Source organism: Cricetulus griseus, chromosome 5, assembly GCF_003668045.3.
Source record: "Cricetulus griseus strain 17A/GY chromosome 5, alternate assembly CriGri-PICRH-1.0, whole genome shotgun sequence".
NCBI classification, from domain to species: domain Eukaryota; kingdom Metazoa; phylum Chordata; class Mammalia; order Rodentia; family Cricetidae; genus Cricetulus; species Cricetulus griseus.
Window position 1 is genome coordinate 16,970,863 of NC_048598.1, and position 17,814 is coordinate 16,988,676.

The following is a 17,814-nucleotide window of genomic DNA, read 5'->3' on the forward strand; positions in this document are numbered from 1 at the left end:
ATGAATGCACAGCATAGCCTGCTGATGTTATTAGCACTTGTAGGGCAGGGTATAACCATATCCCACGACTGTCAATGTAGGATTCTTCAATATTACTACCGTAATAGTAATATTCCTTATCATTTCTACCTTAAGAGTCCAAATTCTGCATTTAGCCTACTTTATTGCAAGTCTAGAGCCTGATGCAGTATCTAGTCTAGGTCCACTCCTTCCAACCTTCCAGTGGGCTTAGTGAACTCCATCATGACCCAGGCTGCTGAGATGTGTGCAGAGTGCAGAGACTGTCTTTACCTGTGGACTCACATGAAAACCTTGCCATGCGCTGGTAATGTCATTTTAAAGATGCTGAGAAGAATACAACTTTTCTCATTATCCCAGTAGCTTGTCATCTTCTTTCCAAGAACACAACAAAGTGCCCTTATAATTCTATAATATGGTTAGACACACAGTTATGGCTCAGGGTGACTACCGTGAGGTGTCCTTTCTGTCTGTCGTTAAGTCTTGTCTTTTACCTAGTTTACCTCATTAGTAGAGGAAAAAGAAAACTGGGATTTTATTTATTTGTTTTCAACTATCCTGGGTAGCCTTGAACTAGAACTCCTCCTGCCTCAGCCTCTTCAGCTTAGAATGACAGGCATATTCCACAATGCCTTGCTTATTGATTTTTGTTCTAGTAAAGAAAGAACAAAACATACAATTAAAAAACAAAGGACCCACTAAAAACATGAACATATAAACAAAAGTACTCATAATTATTTTTACATCCCCCAAAGGTGTACATGTACCCCTGTGTGTGTGTGTGTGTGTGTGTGTGTGTGTGTGTGTGTGTGTGTGTTTTACATACACGTGTGTGTGGTTTATATACGTGTGTGTGTGTGTGTGTGTGTGTGTGTGTGCATTTGTTGATACCAAAGGAGGACTTCAAGTGTTTTGTGTGTGTGTGTTTGTGTATGTGTGTGCCCCTACAGACATATAAATACAAATAACACATGGCAAAGAATAAAAAAAAGTCAAGAAAATACTTATGGACATAGAAAAGAAGAAATTAAGTGTCATAAGTAAATCTGAGAAAAACAGAAACTTTCCCTGAAGATAAACATGTATTCTTAGTGGGCCAAAGGTCCTGATGACATCACTGCTAGCTGGCACACATGCAAACCTCTCGGTTAGTAGTGTTATTACACAACCCTCTGCAGATGTGAATTCTTCCCTACATCCAAGTAAAACACCCACCACCAACATTATCTCCAGCTTTCTCCAGCTACATCAAATACAAAAAGGACCTTCCTCAAGATTAGTGTTCTGACCTCAGTGCCCTTCTCACTTTCAGTGTACTACCTCAACTCATTTGAATTTCCTAAGACGTGAGCACAATCTTTACTCTTCAGAGCACTGAGAAGGTCACCAGCACTCCAGGTGACAGAGGGAACATTGGGCTCTTAGATGTGTTTATGCTTGGCTTTCTTAGAGAAAGAGCAGAAGGAAGGAAGAAGTAGAGGGAGAAGGAAGTCAGGAAAACAAGGAAAAGCACAAAGCACAGAGTCTGAGCACACACCTACCCTTTCCCTGGTACCTTTCACTCAGTCCCTTACATACTTCATTGTCCTGGCTCCTACAGGCAACAATTCTCACATCGAGTTCAAGGTTTTAACTTTGCAGACAAGGGAGCAGAAATCCAAATCCAACTGACTAACTTGTCCACGGTTGCACAGATGCTAATCGGCCAAGCCACAGGAAGTTGAGTGATCTGGCTCTTAGTCGCACATTCTCTCCTGACTCTGTCATAGTCTCCATGGGTTGCATCTAGAGGCTGAAATAGCGGTGTTTTGAAGGGAAAAGGGAGAGCTGCATGGAGAGTGTATATAAAAGAGAAAGTGTGTGTTCCTGTCAAAGACAAGCTTGTTTGAACAGTCTGCCCACTCAGCCAAAGGTGGACAGCAACCATCTGCTCAGGTGAAAAGGGCACTGTTGCTCCACTGCATCCACACAGCATGCTGGACCAGGAATGCGGCATGGCTCTGTGAGGAGGGACAGACACCACACTGCCCTGCAGCCTCACTCCTTTTTAGTCCTGGAAGAGCATGCTCAAATGTGTAGCACAAAAACATTCAGGGTGACTGTAATTCTTAATTTCTTCTACTCTCTTGGCTGTAACCCAGCTGGTTTCATCTATGTCCACATACAATTATGCATTGAAGTGCTTTACTCTTTTATTTCAATGGTGGAGGTTTAATTGACCCTTCACTCACTAGACAACCGCTCTACCGCAGGACCACATATCCAGAGCAATGCACAAAATTTAGATGGGAGTATGTATTAGTTACTTTTCTCATTACTGGGGACTAAACACCTTACAGAAGCAACTTGAGAAGAATTTTTGACTCACAGTTCAAATGTCCTTATGTATCCTGGCTGGTGGCATAGAGTGGCCTCTCAGTTTCTGGAGGCAGGCACTCTCAGTCTGTTCACACCGTAGCCAAGCAAGAAGCAAAGCGCTCAGCCTCCTGCATAAACCTCTCAAGTAAGAGAAATCCAAGTGTGTGCCACAGTTTCTTCCCCGACTTCTCACCAAGGCCACAGGCAACACAAAGTAAGGAATACCTAGGAAACATAATCTACTTGATAAAATGGAGTGATGCTAGGACACTCACCCCAAACATTCTACAACCTCCCAAAACAGTGCCACCAACTGGGGGCCAAGTGCTCAAACATGCAATTTTGTGGGGGCTATAACAGAAGAAGCAGATGCATTTGTACATTCCCTAGTTATAAATGTCTCTGAGCAACTGTGTACCTTGACTGATGCCGCCTAAGTAAACAGACACCTAACCACACTGCCAAGAGGCCTATAAAACCCCTTCTAGTCCCAGATTGAGTTCTGTGGCCCCCAGGACGCCAGCGATATGCTCACTTTGACTATGCTGGAAATTTGAATGTTCATATGGCTAGTTCATAAAAATGAAGAGATACTTATTTTATAGTCTCAGGAATAAAAGACCAATACTTTACTAGTTTTGCAGTATGCGTGAACTAGGGAAGATATTTTATAACACAACTTTTAAATATTGGTCACTCTTGAAATAACAAATGACATCATACTCACCACAGTTTGGCTATTCAGAAAGAAAAGTTTACTTTAAAGGGAATTATTCTCTTTGACAGTGGTGACTGATACTTGACTCTGCTCAAGTCCAGGGTTAATCATGCTTTGTTTCCTTCCAGATATTGTTGTCTATGCTAATACAATTAAGAAGTCACTAAATCAGTAAACAATGCATCCTGAAAACCAGGAGAAAATCAAGTTCCACTTCTTAAATCATTGTTAAAATTATGGCTTAATTGTTTTCAAAAGTTTATCTTTTTTCTATACCTCACATTTGCCATTGGTGAAATGTTTTGACTTTAAGTGGCTATAGCACTAATTATATAAAATTTACATTTATTTTAATTAGAAATTCATGTTATAATGACTGGAAGCAGTAGCAGCACTACTACAGCATACTACCTATTACTACAAGATTTATTTTTTATGGTGCTGGGGGTTGAACTCAGGACCTTGTACAGGCTAATTAAGAGCCACTCCATCAAGCTAAGTACCCACTTCTATCAAACTAGCTTGAAATTAGACCTATGACTATATCAAAATGCTTAATATTAAATCACCCCTCAAATTGTGGGGATCAGATGAAATCCTGAATGTGTATATTTGACATGAGCACAGCCATATCAAGGATTCCAAGGCCTCAGACCCATCGGAATGGCAAGGCCTTCCCTGTAGTCAGGCTCTGCAGAATAGCAAGGCTTCCCCTGGTCAAAGTATGTATACAGCTGGCCTTTATCTAAAACCAGTACATGTAGGAAGTCCAGACCACAGCTTCCTCATCCCAGATGACTTCCGCCCCAGACTGCTCCCCTCCAGAAACCCCCTACTGCTGAGTTTCCAGACTGCGTTGCTGTTTCTCCATCTGACTCCATGGCCCATTCCATCCCAGCTGGATGTTTCTTCATTTCTGGCATTTCTTCATTCCCTGTTGCCCCAGTCAGATCAACCACATGACTATATCAAAATGATTAATACTAAATTGTACCCCAGTGGTTAAATAAAGGCCCAAAATTATGTTGCAGAAGTACTGGATGAAACAACAACAAAAAAAATCAGAAAAACTTTCCAACCTAAAAATTACAACCATTTATATCTCTGAGCACAGTACTTTTCTTGATTCCAAATAAAAAGTTAGAAACAGTTACTTGAGTACCCAACAACTTTGGAACTATCAATAGGCTGAGGACTGCATTTAATTCCTTCATCCTATACTTTGAACACTGGGGATGCTGACAATCTACACCACCACCAATAGATACAGCCAATAAACAATAGGCCTACAAAGTCAAGAGTCATCAGGAAATAAACTTTCCAGTCTTCTTAAAAAAATAAGGAAGCAAATGTTAGGGGCTAACACTTAAGTATTTATGTGTCAGACATTAGTTTTCACCCATATCTGAAACCACAACAAATTGCAATTGTGTTATTTATTGTTTTCTCATTAACCCAAAGACTCCACAGCAATAGGGACTCATTGCAAATTCATGACCTAGTATGAACAACCCAAATCAGGCACTCAATTATTATTTGCAGAATAAATCAGGTTACAAATAATTCAAATATTTTAGCTGTTGGCCATTACCTCTAAAAATGCAGAATAGGAAAAAGTGCGTCACAACCAATAGAATAAAGTCTTTAGTGAATTTATTACTTTCTATGCCCCACTTTACTGTATGCCCATCTCACCTTCCTTCCTTTCCACACGCCAGACAAGCATCTAATAATGAGTCACATTCCCAGCCTCTAACATGCATGTCTTGCTATGGATGAACGCCTCTTTTAAGATCTGAAAATCCTCTGCTTTATGTTCACTATTTATTTTCTTCTTCATTTGTTCCCCACAAAAATCAATGTGTGGTTGACACTACAACTTCAATATAACAAGGACTCAAGTTTCCAGAGAATGATATATATATATATATATATATATATATATATATATATATATATATGTCTCTGGTATTATGTTCAGAAAAACGTGACTTAACTAAATAGGGTTTTGATTATAGTAATTGTGACTTGATTAATAAGAATACATAGGTTTTGAAGATGGATAGGCCTGAATTCAATACCTGCCTTTGCCACTAACCATCTAGCTGTGTGGGTTTTGGCCTACAACTCAATCTCTCTGAGCTTTGATTTCTTGACATGTAAAATGGGAACACTTGTAAGATAAAGTTTTAAATGCTTTGGCTATATGAAAATAACGTAGATAAACAAATATCGTATTATTTCAAATAATTGGTAGTTGTTTTTTTTTTTTTCTGGTCTAAGAAAGATTCAATGTACTAAACCAGAATTTGAATTGTGTAAAAAATATGAATGAGAAATTTATTGGGTTAAACATCTAAGTATAGTAACAGGGTAAAAGAGGCATAGAGATGCCCACAAGTTTGTACTGGCACTAGCTGACAGACACCTAAATCAAGATGTAGGTACCCTGTTGGGTCAGGTTACCAGAAAAAGAGCTAACAGCGTTGCTTAATCCTACAACCAAAATCAAACTATTTCATCCTTAAGATCAGAGCAACATCCGTCTTCTTTCTCCGCGGCCTGGCTGGTGCTCAAGGAAAGTGTTAGGAAAACCACCCACTACTGCCCAGGGTACCTAGGAGCTAGGCACTGAGATTCGGAGCAACTCACCCCGGAGACTCCGTTGGTATTGCCCCAGACTGTCCTCCAGGGTAGAGTTCCCTGGGGATTTCGCCATGGGGTCAGAGATGGGAGTTATGCGGGAAAGTGTCCAGTGCACCCCTCCGAGGACAGGCCTAGCGCTGGGGGTTGGGGGATGCCTGCCTGCTTCCTGTCGCGGCTGTCACTAGGGAGCCAGGAACCCTGGACCGATCTCCTGGGGGCTCTTCCTACTCCCTGGCCCTCATGGTGATCTTCGGGAGTTGTAGTTCGCAGGCTGAAAGCTTGCTACTTCGAGAGTCCTATGAGCCTTCCAGCAACACTACGATTCCCAGAGGGCTATGCGCTCAGGGCGCCACTCAGGCAGTTTAGCGGCCTGAGACGGTTGCCAAGAGACGGACTGGCAGGCCGCGCCCTTTCCCTCTGCCCAGCTTGGATTAGTTCTGCTCTCCTGCCATCCTCCAGCCACCTGGATCGACCCGCTGACAGAAGGGGCCCGGTGAAGGCCCCTCCAAAATGGGTCGTTGTGGAGTTGATCTCTAAGCCCGCTCAGGGATTCACTGTAAACTCTGTATAAGTTAGGATGTCTGTCAAAATCGTTTTTCTCTAGAAAATGAAGCAGAAAATCTTCCAAACAGCCAGATTGTGAAGGCGGCGGACACTACAACTCCTAGAATGCCCAGCGCCCCGCCCTCCGCGTGGAGTTGGCGCGCTGCCCGCTGGGAATCGTAGTCCGGGTTGGTTGCGGTCCTACTCCAGCCAGGCAGCTCTTCATTGTTCCAGCAGCGGGTCTGGAGGGCACGCCTGCGCAGTGGGCGGCCGGGCGAGCGTGTGGCTGAGACCCTCCTCAAAGCCCCCTTTCATTGTCTGGGTCTGGCGCCTGCGCAGTAAGGCATCGCCCGGCCCGGGGAAAAAGGAGGGAGAGGGTCTGGCTGCTTGCCCTTTGCGAGGCGCCTGCGCACTGGGCCGCCGCTCGCTGCCGTTCCCGCTATGTGTGGGGCGTGTGTGGAATAACGTTATTGCCCGGCGGAACCGAGGGGGCCCGAGCTCCGCGGCGGCGACGACGACTACGGCGACGGGGTGGGGGGAGGACAGCGTGGCAGAGACTGACGGGACGCGCCGCGCCGCGCCCCGCCTCCCGGTCCGGTCCCTCTCGGCGGTGAGGGGTAAGTGATGCGCTCGGGTTCGGAGCGGCCCGGGATTCTGCACATCCTCGTCCGCCGCCTCCTCCTCCTCCTCGGCTGCTGCGGCCGGGGTCGGGGCGCGGCCCGCGGGCCCGAGTGCGAGGGGCGCTGCCCGGGACGCTCCGCGCGGCCGCCGCCCTCCCTCCCCTCCCTCCCCCACGGGCTGCAGCCGGACGCCCCGGGCCGGCTTCCCTTCGGCGCGCCCCGCTGCTCTTCTGCTGGCCCCGGGCTTTGTGCGGCGGCCGCCAGAGGCGTCGGCAGTCGCTGCGGGCGGAGCGTCGAGGGAAGGGGCCGCTCGGCCGCTGGGGAAACGAGCTCTCCCGGGGCGCCCGTCCCTTTTATGTAGGGTTGGTTTCGGGGTGTGAGGCTGGTGGCGCGGGGTGCGGGGAGGTCGGACGACGGGACGAGCGAGCCTTCGGGTGGCGTCGCGAGGGCGTGGAAGACGCGCTGTCAGGCAGCCTGCCCCGCGCGACTGCACCCCACGTAGCCTCCGGCCCTGGTAGCAATCCCCGCGGGAGGAGCGAGTGGCTTCCCGTGGGCTTCATTGTCCCAAGATCCAGTTGTGGGGTTTGGATCTGGTTCCCTTCCGTTTTATTCGAGGGGGTAGGGTGGGGTGGGGGGAGAAACAGCAGCTGCGTGACACGGAAGGGAAGACAAGGAAATGTGTCCTAAGTCATATGATCTCTGTTTTCTGGTCTTGAGTAGTTTCACTGTTTTTTTTCTTCGTCTTCTTTTTTTTTTTACCCCCAAATACGAAGAAGACAGGCTATACCTGCTAGAGTCCGAGCCTGCCTAGGTGATCAATATAAAACTACTAGGTGACAATGAAGGCTGGGCTAGGTAGGGCCTAACAGCGAAGCTGTTGTTTAGCAGGGAAATGAACCAGCAGAATTATTTTTTTCCACTGGGTGGGTGATGCGTTCATGTTCCTAAGGGAATACATTAGGATACGCTGAAAGCAAACAAAACAAAACAAAAAAATAGGCCGGGTATATTTCAGTTTCTGAAATTGATTGGTTTCTATTAGGTTAATGAAAATTCACCCGCCGGAGAGGATTTTGTTGATGCAGACAATACATTTGGTTGAAAAGGCATCCTTTAAAATGATTCGAATCTTAAGCGGATGGTATTTGCAGTGCTACGCCAACCTTTCTGCTTAGAACAAGCATCTGATAGGATGAAGCAGGATGAGGCGGGGCAGGTGGAGGGATATGTGAGAGTTACATTATAAATATGTACTTAGCCTTCAGAGACCTAGGAATTCAGCACTGAGAAATAGCTAGTCTTTTTGCCACAGTTTTTATTTTTATTTTTTTAAAAATAAAGTCAGGGATGCTTTTAGTTCTAACTCTTGTAAGTGCTATAAAACTTTGGTGTCCTAAAACAAGACTTAAGTGGGCTTAACAGAAACTAAGACGAAGCTCACACTGGCAAAGTCGGGCCCCCTTGTCTGCCTCCCTGAAGCAATGGAAGGCAGAGCCCAACAAAACCAAGATCTGTACTGTTGTAGTGTGATCTCTCATATGTGTGCCCTAGTCCCCTGCCCTGCACAAATACATAGAACATTTTCTACATGCTCCTTGAGTGGTCTTTTTTCTTTTTAAAACCCTATTCTCAACAGTTGTATTAGTTTACTCCTTGTATTATAAATTATTAATTATACTGAAGTGGCCTTTTGAGTTACAGATTAAAGGAAGATGCCATAACATGTGCTTTTTGTAAAAACAGACTGGCTTCCCTACTTATTAATAACCTGACATCCAATAATATTTTACAGTGTGGTCAACTCTATAACCTGTGTTAAAAATAAAATTTACACACAAGAGCTTAATGATGTTTGTTTTTCTTTAATTTGTGAGTTATATTCTCAACTTGTACTAGAACTTACCTTTTGATAATATATTTTGGGAGGCTTATTTTGCTATAAAACGGGGCTTTTATTGAAATACAATTTTTGTTCTTTCTGCTTAAATTTAATGTTATTTTTAGAATGTATTGGATTTTAGCCAATTTTTTGTTTTGTTGGTTTGGGGAGGCAGGGTTCAAGACAGGGTTTCTCTGTGTAGCCATGGCTATACATGACTGTCCTGGAACTCCCTCTGTGTATTCCAGGCTGGACTAGAACTCAGAGATCCACTTGCCTCTGCCTCTCTGAGTGCTGGTGTCACAGGCATGTGCACCACCACCCAGCTTTGTTACTTGATTTTTTTAGAGACAGGGTTTCTCTGTATAGCTCCGACTGTTTTAGAACTTGCTCTGTATATAGGCTGGCTTCAAACTCAGAGATCCACCTGCCTGTTTCCTGAGTGCTGGGATAAAAGGTATTCGACACCGTGTTGGGCTTAGATTTCAGCCAGTTTTTTAAAAAAATTCATAATTAAATTCCATATGTGAGTTTTAGTCAGTAAAAATTTAAATATATTTTACTAATAAATTTCATGGTATCCTAAGATTATTTTAGCATTAGAATAATGAAGTTAGACATCAGGTGGTTTTTAAAATTCCGTGCTTAGTAATTTGTTTCACTTACTCATTTCTTTTTATTTACGGGGGGGGGGGGGGGGGGTCAAAACTCAGTTTTACCACTGCATCTGCTAGTAATCATTGATGGTGGTAAAAGCTCTGTGTTTGAGCTTCTTATCTAGATGGGTTTACTGTGTGTGTGTATGTGTTTACATGTGTCAGAGCATGTGTATGTGCTTATGCACATGGAAATCTGAGGTTAAAATCTTCCTTGACTGCTTTTCTACATTGTTTATTTTGAGGCAGGGTGTCTCTTGTTGAATCCAAAGTTTATGGGTAAGGTTAGTCTTACTAGCCAGCATGTTCCAGGGATCCCATTTTTAGGTTTTAAGACTAATACACCTTTCCACACAGGTCTCCATACTCACTCAGCATTTTACATGGCTTCTGGTGATCTAAACCCTGTCTGATCTTCTTGCTTACCTGGCAGTTCCTTTAACCAGACCCTGTATGGTTCATTCACTCAACAAAATTCTGTTCTGATAAATCTGTTTACTATCTAATGCATACTGATTTTTTCTTGTGTCTTAAACATCAGATTGTTAAGCAATGTACTATTCTAATAAGAATATGATAGGTGACGTTAAGTTGTAAATACCTTTCTATCTGTGTTCTGAATTAGTTATATGCCACCAATGTTTGACGAGTAGTTAATGATTAAAGCATTAAACATTGATCTCTTTCACACAAAAAATGGGGTCATGTTTAGTGGGGTAAAAGCCTCAATCCATCTTTTCTCATTTAATTTTCCTCAACAATGGAGATTTCTAATGATTATCCATGGCAAAGTGAGCTTTGGTTTATTTGCTCTAGTGTTTTATGAGGGATGTGTTCAGTAATGAGTTCACTTTTTGTGGTATAAAAAGAATAAGAAAACATCTGTGATTGATTAAACTGTCTATCTTAACTGGTTTGGTTGAAATGATTGTGCAACAGCATATTTCTTTGCTCTTTTTTTTTAAAAGGCAAAATAACATAACCAAATGTATGAAACCTGTTTACATGTCAAATAAAAGCATATAAGAAACTAACAGGAAGCCGGGCGTTGATGGTGTGCGCCTTTAATCCCAGCACTCGGGAGGCAGAGGTAGGCGGATCTCTGTGAGTTCGAGGCTAGCCTGGTCTCCAGAGCAAGTGCCAGGATAGGCTCCAAAGCTACACAGAGAAACCCTGTCTCGAAAACCAAGAGGAAAAAAAAAAAAAAAGAAAGAAAATATTTCTCATAGGGGGCATAGTATTTCTGATAAAGTGAATAATTCCTACACTGCATGGAATGCCTACTAAATGGCAGTTTTGCAACATTTTTCTTTATCAAGGTATTGTGTAACACATTTAAAGTTGAAAAACTAAGGGTTGGAGAAAAGCCTCTGCAGTTAAGATCGATAGCTGCTCTTGTGGAAGATCCAAGTTTAGTTCCTAACATCCATGTGGTGGTTCACAAGTGCTGCAACTCCAGCTCTAGGGAGTCAGGTACCCTCTTCTGGACTTGACACCAGGAACACACATGGTCAATATCTCTGTAGGTGCAGTTAAACACATAAAATTTTAGTAAGCTCTTTTAAAATGTTAGAAAAACTCGAAGCACAGAATTAGTTAATGACTGTTTCTGTGACACACATTGCAGAATTGTTGAGTCTGTAACTGAACCTTTGTCTTTTTGACCAAAGTCAAAATTCTTTTGACTTATCTTTTTTGTAAGTTTAAGGGTGACACTTATTGTCTTACTGTCATTAATAAAATGGTAGCATTGGAAGTGTTTTACAAGTCTTCTGTACAGTGTTCCCACACATTGCTAATATTCTTGAGATCCAGCATTTCCATGAACTCTTCCCTAGACTTGAAAGGAAACCCATTTAACTTTCAGAAAGTTTAATGAAAGATTGTTACCAGAGTTCTAGGCCAGAGGAGTTCCCAGCTAACCAGATTGAGCCATCTGCTGCATGGGGAGGAGAGAGGAGTGAGGTGAAATCAGAAAGGATTGTTTTTCAGTGTGGCTACACTAGCAAGGAACAAGAGAAACAGTATACTAACTAACCCCTGTCTTCTGGATACATTATATAAATTAAGGAAGAAGTGGGGGCCAGGAGCATTCATAATCAAACAGCGTTAGCTAAACCATGATCTGGTTGATCATTATTTGATTCTGCTGGGTCCGGTTGGCACCGGGAAGTCATTGTTGCTTGAAGGGACAGCTCAGTTCCTTTTAGGAGATGATTGGTCCTGTTTAGGAGAGCAGTCTAGGATCCTTTCAGGAAGTAGAAGACAACAGGGCTCAGTGTTCCTACAATTCCAGTGTGGAAAAGGGACCCTTGAAAGAATAGGCTGGAGGAGCAAAATGAGATCAATTGGGACAGTAACTGTCTCTTTTCCAGGGTAGCAAAAGATAACTTCAAATGAGCCTTATTACAATTTTAATGTTTATGTAAGTGGCATTTATTAATAATGGCTTTTGTTATGACATTTTCATACATAATATATTTGATCATCTCGCTGTCTCTGTGTGTCTCGTCTCTCTCTGTCTCTCTCTCTTTCTCTTACACACACACACACACACACACACACACACACACACACACACACACACACCCAAGAGCACTAGAAAGGAGCCCATGGAGGAAAACATGATCCTTTAGGGGACAGGGAAGGTAGTAGAACATATGTGAGTTAGAAAGGTTAGAACCCTGGAGGTGGAGAGGAGGGAGTGAAGACAAAGGGATGAGGGAGAAGTTGAATAGAAGTGATAGTCAGCCATAACAAGATATGAAAAAAGCCCGAAATCTAGGGCTGGTTTTGCTGTCTGACTTATTCCTGTTAGTTCTGTCTTCAGAACAATACAGAAAGACTTTTCTCAATAAAGATTTTCAAAATTACCATTCAAAACTTCACATTATGCAGCTTCCTCCACCATGTCTCTACCAGTTGATTTGAGACAATTGAGTCAATGCTTTTTTTCCAGTTTAATTTCCATATTTAATTCTGCAGTTATGGTCTGGCTGTACAGTGTAGTGACCTATTGCTTATTTAAAGCCATGTGCTTTTGTTTTCAGTCTGAAGCTGTGTCATATCTTTAGCAACAGTAATGTTTTCCTAATTTCTGAGAGATGGGGAGGGAGTGGGGTCATATGGTTTTTAAAAGTTACCTTCTTGTAATTCAGGGTGAGATTCTGTACTTAGGCTTTTTTAAAAGGTTCTTTCTTATGAACGGATACTATTAATAAGTGGTAAGTTGTCTTTGATACTAGTTGTGTGTTTTGTTTTATTCTAGTGTTTTTAACCATTAAAAAGTCAGCAGCCTTATGGTTCTCATTTTGCTTTTTGAAATGTTTTAAAATTACTGATGCAATCTAAACATTTATCTAGGTCTCACATATTCCATTTATAACGTAGGTGATATTTTTGAAACTGAATTACCTTTACCTGCTACTAAATTTTGTCTGTTTTAATATTACTGTAGTTAAAAATCTGTTTAGATTTTCTTGAATTGTGATTCTGTCTTGTCATCTAGGGGATTAGCTTCCCTTCCTGGCTTTTGTACATTTATAAATTTAATAAGCCATATCTCTATTGTCGTCATCCTTCCTGTCCATGTATTTGTCATAGCCAAGGATAAAGCCATCCAGATTTATAAATAGAATCAATGCTACACAAAATATGCTGGGGGTGGATAAGTGATACAGAGGTAATAAAAAGTATTTGTATAGTTTTAGTTTGTTTTTTTTATTTCCCTAAGTAACAGAGGAATTGGATGAATCTAGGAGTTTGGAGGATATGGATAATAATATTATGATAATAAAGCTGAGTAAGGGAAAGTGTATGAAAAAGAGTCCATCAGAACGAATAAAGGCATTGCTATTGTTAAGGATGTGACAGAACTTTTAGACTAAATGGCTTGAAATGAGGACAACAGTAGTTACAACTGCATTTATACTGTAGCTGAACAATTAAGCATGGAAACTAGATCAGAATTTAAATAAAATGGCATTGACAAAACTTATGGCCATTTGACAGAAAGGGAAAGCAAAAGAAACTGAATAAAATTATCAAAATTAAAGAGAGTCAGTGATGGTCCACTTTTCTTTTTTAATTTTTAAGATGTCAGTACATACAAATGGTTCCAATAGTCAATGTTTTATTGATGGTATGTAAATTCTTTTTATCCCTGTTTTATAAATAAAGAATTATCTCTTTCTCCAGTGCCATTAAGCAATTTTTTTTTCTTGTTTGTTTTTCGAGACAGGGTTTCTCTGTGTAGCTTTGGAGCCTGTCCTAGCACTCTCTCTGGAGACCAGGCTGGCCTCGACCTCACAGAGATCCACCTGCCTCTGCTTCCCGAGTGCTGGGATTAAGGGTGTGCGCCACCAATGCCTGGCAATTTTAGTATATTTTATGTATTCCTCAACTCAAACAAATACCAATATTATCAGCCCTCTTTCCATCTTTGACAGGAAAGAAAGCCTCACTACATACACACTATCTTGAATGTTGTCATTTCTGAGTGTTTAAGAAGTCAGTCTTCAGGAACAGTGTTCGTCATCCCACCTCACCCAAGGTGTTTAACATTCTGGCTTAGGTAGAGGGGGCGAGGCATGTAGGTATCTGGGTAGAGAATATTCTCACATGCAGTGTGCTTCTGCAAGGAATAGGGTAAGTGGCTTAGAGAACAAAGAGACCACTGTGCTTGAGGTGAGTGAGAGGAAAGAAGAGTAGGAGGAATTAAGATTGGAGGGAGCTTTTATTGGTTGATGTTATTTAAGTGCCGTGGGAATTTATTGAGGGCTTTGAAAGGATTGCCCTGTTTTATAGATAGTGGCTAGAGGGGAGAAAGTATGGGAATAAGATGAACTAAGAAATAATTGGAGTGATCTAGACTAAGTTTGTTTAGAGTAACTGTGATGATGGTAATGAAAGTTGTCTGTGTTTGGCTTTACAGAATCAGGAGTTGGGTGTGTAAAGTTAGGAATCTTTATTGGACATCAAAGTAAAATGTCAGGTAGGTAATGGGATCTATAAGACACAAATTCTGAGGAGAAGGTTTAAAGATAAAACTTAACTACAACTAGTAAACTAGAAGAGGCCACTAAGGTAGGAAATTAATTAAGGTGCTAAGAGACCCAACATTTGTATGCTGCTACATTGGAACATTAGCATCAGGAAAGATTGAAATTTGGTCAACAGTGTGAGAAAAATTACAAGTGTGTGGTGCCCCAGATTCCAAGGAAAGAAAGCAAGTTTGAAGGTAAGAGTGTTCAGTCACTGTATCACATTTAATCACTTGAATACATCTTAAGAAATATAGTAGCCTCCCACTAGTGGTCTCTGAACAAATGACTTTAATAGACCTCCCTTCATTCTTAATTATTAATAAGAATGCTTGCAACCATTCTTCCTGTAAATTAGCCGCCTGTATCTCTGAACAATTTGTTCACAGATAGGACATTGCTGATTTTAGGTAGATTGGCAGTGATGTTCTGTTTGGTAAGTACTGATCAGGTGGTGCCTCAGTGTTCCTAGTTGTGTGATAGTGAGTCTCTTTATCCCAGTTTCATCTGTTGGGTTCAGTTACTGATAGGCTACTTTCTTAGAGGCTTATTATAAAAAAAAATAAATGAAATGTTTAATCACAGATAGATACCTCTTTCCTAACAGCCTCAAGTAGTTTGCCACCTCATTATTGTTGGATGTGAGGAAACACATTGGCTGAAGTAAAAAAATACTTTTCATTAATTCTGTAGAAGTAATATTTACCTCTTGTGGGTTCTGTCTCACTGGGCAGTTTTGCATACCATTTTATAGCATTCTTGTGGTGTAGAGAAAGGGGCATGATGCCAGGAAGAAGAAAAGAACAAGCAAGCTTTGAGAACACTTTGTCCAGTCCTCAACTAATCCGATCCAAACTAACCTTATTCTGTTAGATAGTCTTCTGGATAAAGGCTTGTTACATGTTATATGGAATAAAGGATAGCAAATTCAAACTTTAAAGCTTAAATAGGGGTCTTGTACTTCAGGCAAAGAGAATACTGATCTGAGAAAATTCAAGGAAAGGGGAAAGAGCCTACTTGAGGAGAAAGGCATAAAGTATAAAATATTCAGTTTGTTGGAAAGCACATTGGAAATAGAAAACTTTCTATGGTGAGCTTCATGAGACAGTGGTAAACTCTGTATAACATGTGAGAGGCGCCATCTTTGCTCTTTAGGGTCATAAAGCAGACCAGCACACCTTGGTATCCAAGGGAAATTAAATCTTCCAATGCTTGAGACCTTTAAATAAAATGGTATATCATTTGCATATAATCCATCATCATCTTCTTACATACTTAGAGAAAAATGTACATTTATTTATGTGTGTACGCATGTGGGCACATGAGGAGGCCAAAGGATGCCTTGGAGGAATCAGTTCCCTCCTTCCACTGTGCGAGTCCAAGTATTAGCTCTGGTCATCAGGCTTGGCAGCAAGTGCCTTTGCCCACTGAGCCCTCTCTGCTTGATCCTCCTATGTACATTATTTAAGTTATCTCTGTGTTGCTTAAAATGTCTAATAATACAATGCAGTGTTCCATAAATACTGTTCTCTATCGCTTGAGGATTAGTGGCAATGAAAAATGTCTATATATGTTCAAAACAGGCAGAGTTACACTCTCCTTCCAGTATTTTTCATCTGAGGTTATTGGATCCATGAATTTGGAACCCATAGGAGTATGTGTTTGTACGTGTCCATATATATTTTGAAGACTTCACTGTTATGTGCCGTGGATGTTCAAGAGAAATGTTTCTCGTCATACAACTAACACATTGCAAAGTAAAGGCTACTTACTGTTTTCTTATTCATTTACAGATTTAAAGATAATTCTTATACATTGTGGAAAGTTATACAAGTGTTGTTGAGTCAAAAAGCACACATTAATAACAACTCACCAGCCATTATATCTCTGTCACATATGGTCTATTCTTAATTAATTTGGCGTGATTCTATACTGGGGTTAGATTTTATGACTATTTTATTTAAATATTTTTAGCAAGTTGGAAAAATATAAATTTTGTGTAGGAAAAAATCTTATTTTAAAATTAGTATGAATTTTAGAATTCTGCATTTGTATTTGCATTGGATCTAATACAGTTCTTTCAAACCAAAGGAAAATAGTGATTTCCACAAAGACTAGAATTGTCCATTGTAATGTTTATAGTTTTAAAAACACAATTTACATAAATTACATGTTTGATAAGATGAACTCAAGAGTTGTGAAAACTCCAAAGGCTATTATCAAAGTTCTATCAGGTTAAATGCCTGCTGAAGGTCTTTTGCTTAGAAGAGAAAGCACCATCTAAGCATGCAGTGGATAGATGAGCAAGAGAATCCTCCCTCACGTTCTGAAGTCTTTTATATGAGTACTGATTCTTTTCCCTCCCAAAGGCCACATCTGTCAGTTGCATTGGGGATGGACTTTCAACATGAATTTTGATAGAGGTACTATATTAGTTATTTTCCCCATTGCTGTGCCCAAATACCTAAAAGAACGAATTTGGGGGAAAGTTTCTTCTCAGTTTTACAAGATGTAGTCCCATCACAGGCAGAAAACCTGGTAGCTGAAATGGCCAGCCTCATGGTAACAGAAGTTTAGGGTATGACTTCTTTATGAGTTGGCATATTGGAAAGCAGAGAGTTGGATCATAAACAGGAAAAAAACCCTAACTCTCAAAGGCCTTAGTGGTCTTTCCCATCTAGACCCCATGCCTCAAAAATTTTCATGAACTCCCCAGACAATATTCAGACACATGAAGCTGTTGGAGGGCATTTAAGATTCAATCTGTAACAAATGCCTTCATTTAAACTATAGCATAAAGTCAAAGAAATTGAAGGGTATGTAGGCCATGCAGTGGTATATGAAGATTGGGACAAGAAAAAGAGAAGAGGGTTGGACAGGAGGAAAAGAAGGTGGGGTTGAAGTTCATTTCTTTGAAGGTAATCAGTTTTGTTTTATTGGCAATAGGGTTGACAGTGATTTCACCCTGGGTCAGTAATTATTTCCTGACAAGAATTGTTCTTAAAATTATTAATATTTGGGGCTAAGGAAATGGCTCACTGACTTAAGCACTTTACTGAGCAAGTGTGAGGACTGGAGTTCAGATTCCTAGAAACTTACATAAACTCTGTGTGGGTATGGAAGTCTGCTTATAATTCTAGCCCTGGAAGGTGGGATTTCAAAAATAGCCATATTGTTGAACTCTTGGGTTTAAATTTGAAACCCTGCTTCAATAAATAAGATGAAGAGCAATTGAAGATGATTCCCAGTAACAACGTCAGGCCACCATATTAATGTGCACCAATGTGCATTCACATGGACACTATATAAATGGGAAAGGGGGAAAAGTAACATT

At 41.1% G+C, this 17,814-nt stretch overlaps 2 protein-coding genes across 13 annotated transcripts in view; one reads left to right on the top strand and one right to left on the bottom strand.

Annotated features, from left to right (window-relative positions):
- LOC113830672 (SHH signaling and ciliogenesis regulator SDCCAG8) overlaps window positions 1–6,117 on the bottom strand; it is a 200,483-nt gene extending 194,366 nt beyond the window's left edge. For 6 of the 8 annotated variants that reach the window (XM_027418885.2, XM_027418883.2, XM_035445420.1 and 3 more), the window contains exon 1: window positions 5,747–6,117. In XM_027418885.2, the coding sequence (XP_027274686.1) occupies window positions 5,747–5,813 (67 nt within the window). In that variant the 5' untranslated portion in view covers window positions 5,814–6,117. Of the gene's footprint in view, window positions 1–1,596; window positions 1,618–2,386; window positions 2,602–5,746 lie in introns of those variants that run through there. The other 2 variants (XM_035445422.1, XM_035445424.1) reach the window with 2 other exon arrangements.
- A 595-nt stretch (window positions 6,118–6,712) lies between these two features.
- Cep170 (centrosomal protein 170) overlaps window positions 6,713–17,814 on the top strand; it is an 84,170-nt gene continuing 73,068 nt past the window's right edge. For 4 of the 5 annotated variants that reach the window (XM_027418874.2, XM_027418878.2, XM_035445416.1 and 1 more), the window contains exon 1: window positions 6,713–6,900. The gene's annotated coding sequence lies outside the window, so the exon portion shown is untranslated. Of the gene's footprint in view, window positions 6,901–14,409; window positions 14,432–17,814 lie in introns of those variants that run through there. The other variant, XM_027418875.2, reaches the window with a different exon arrangement.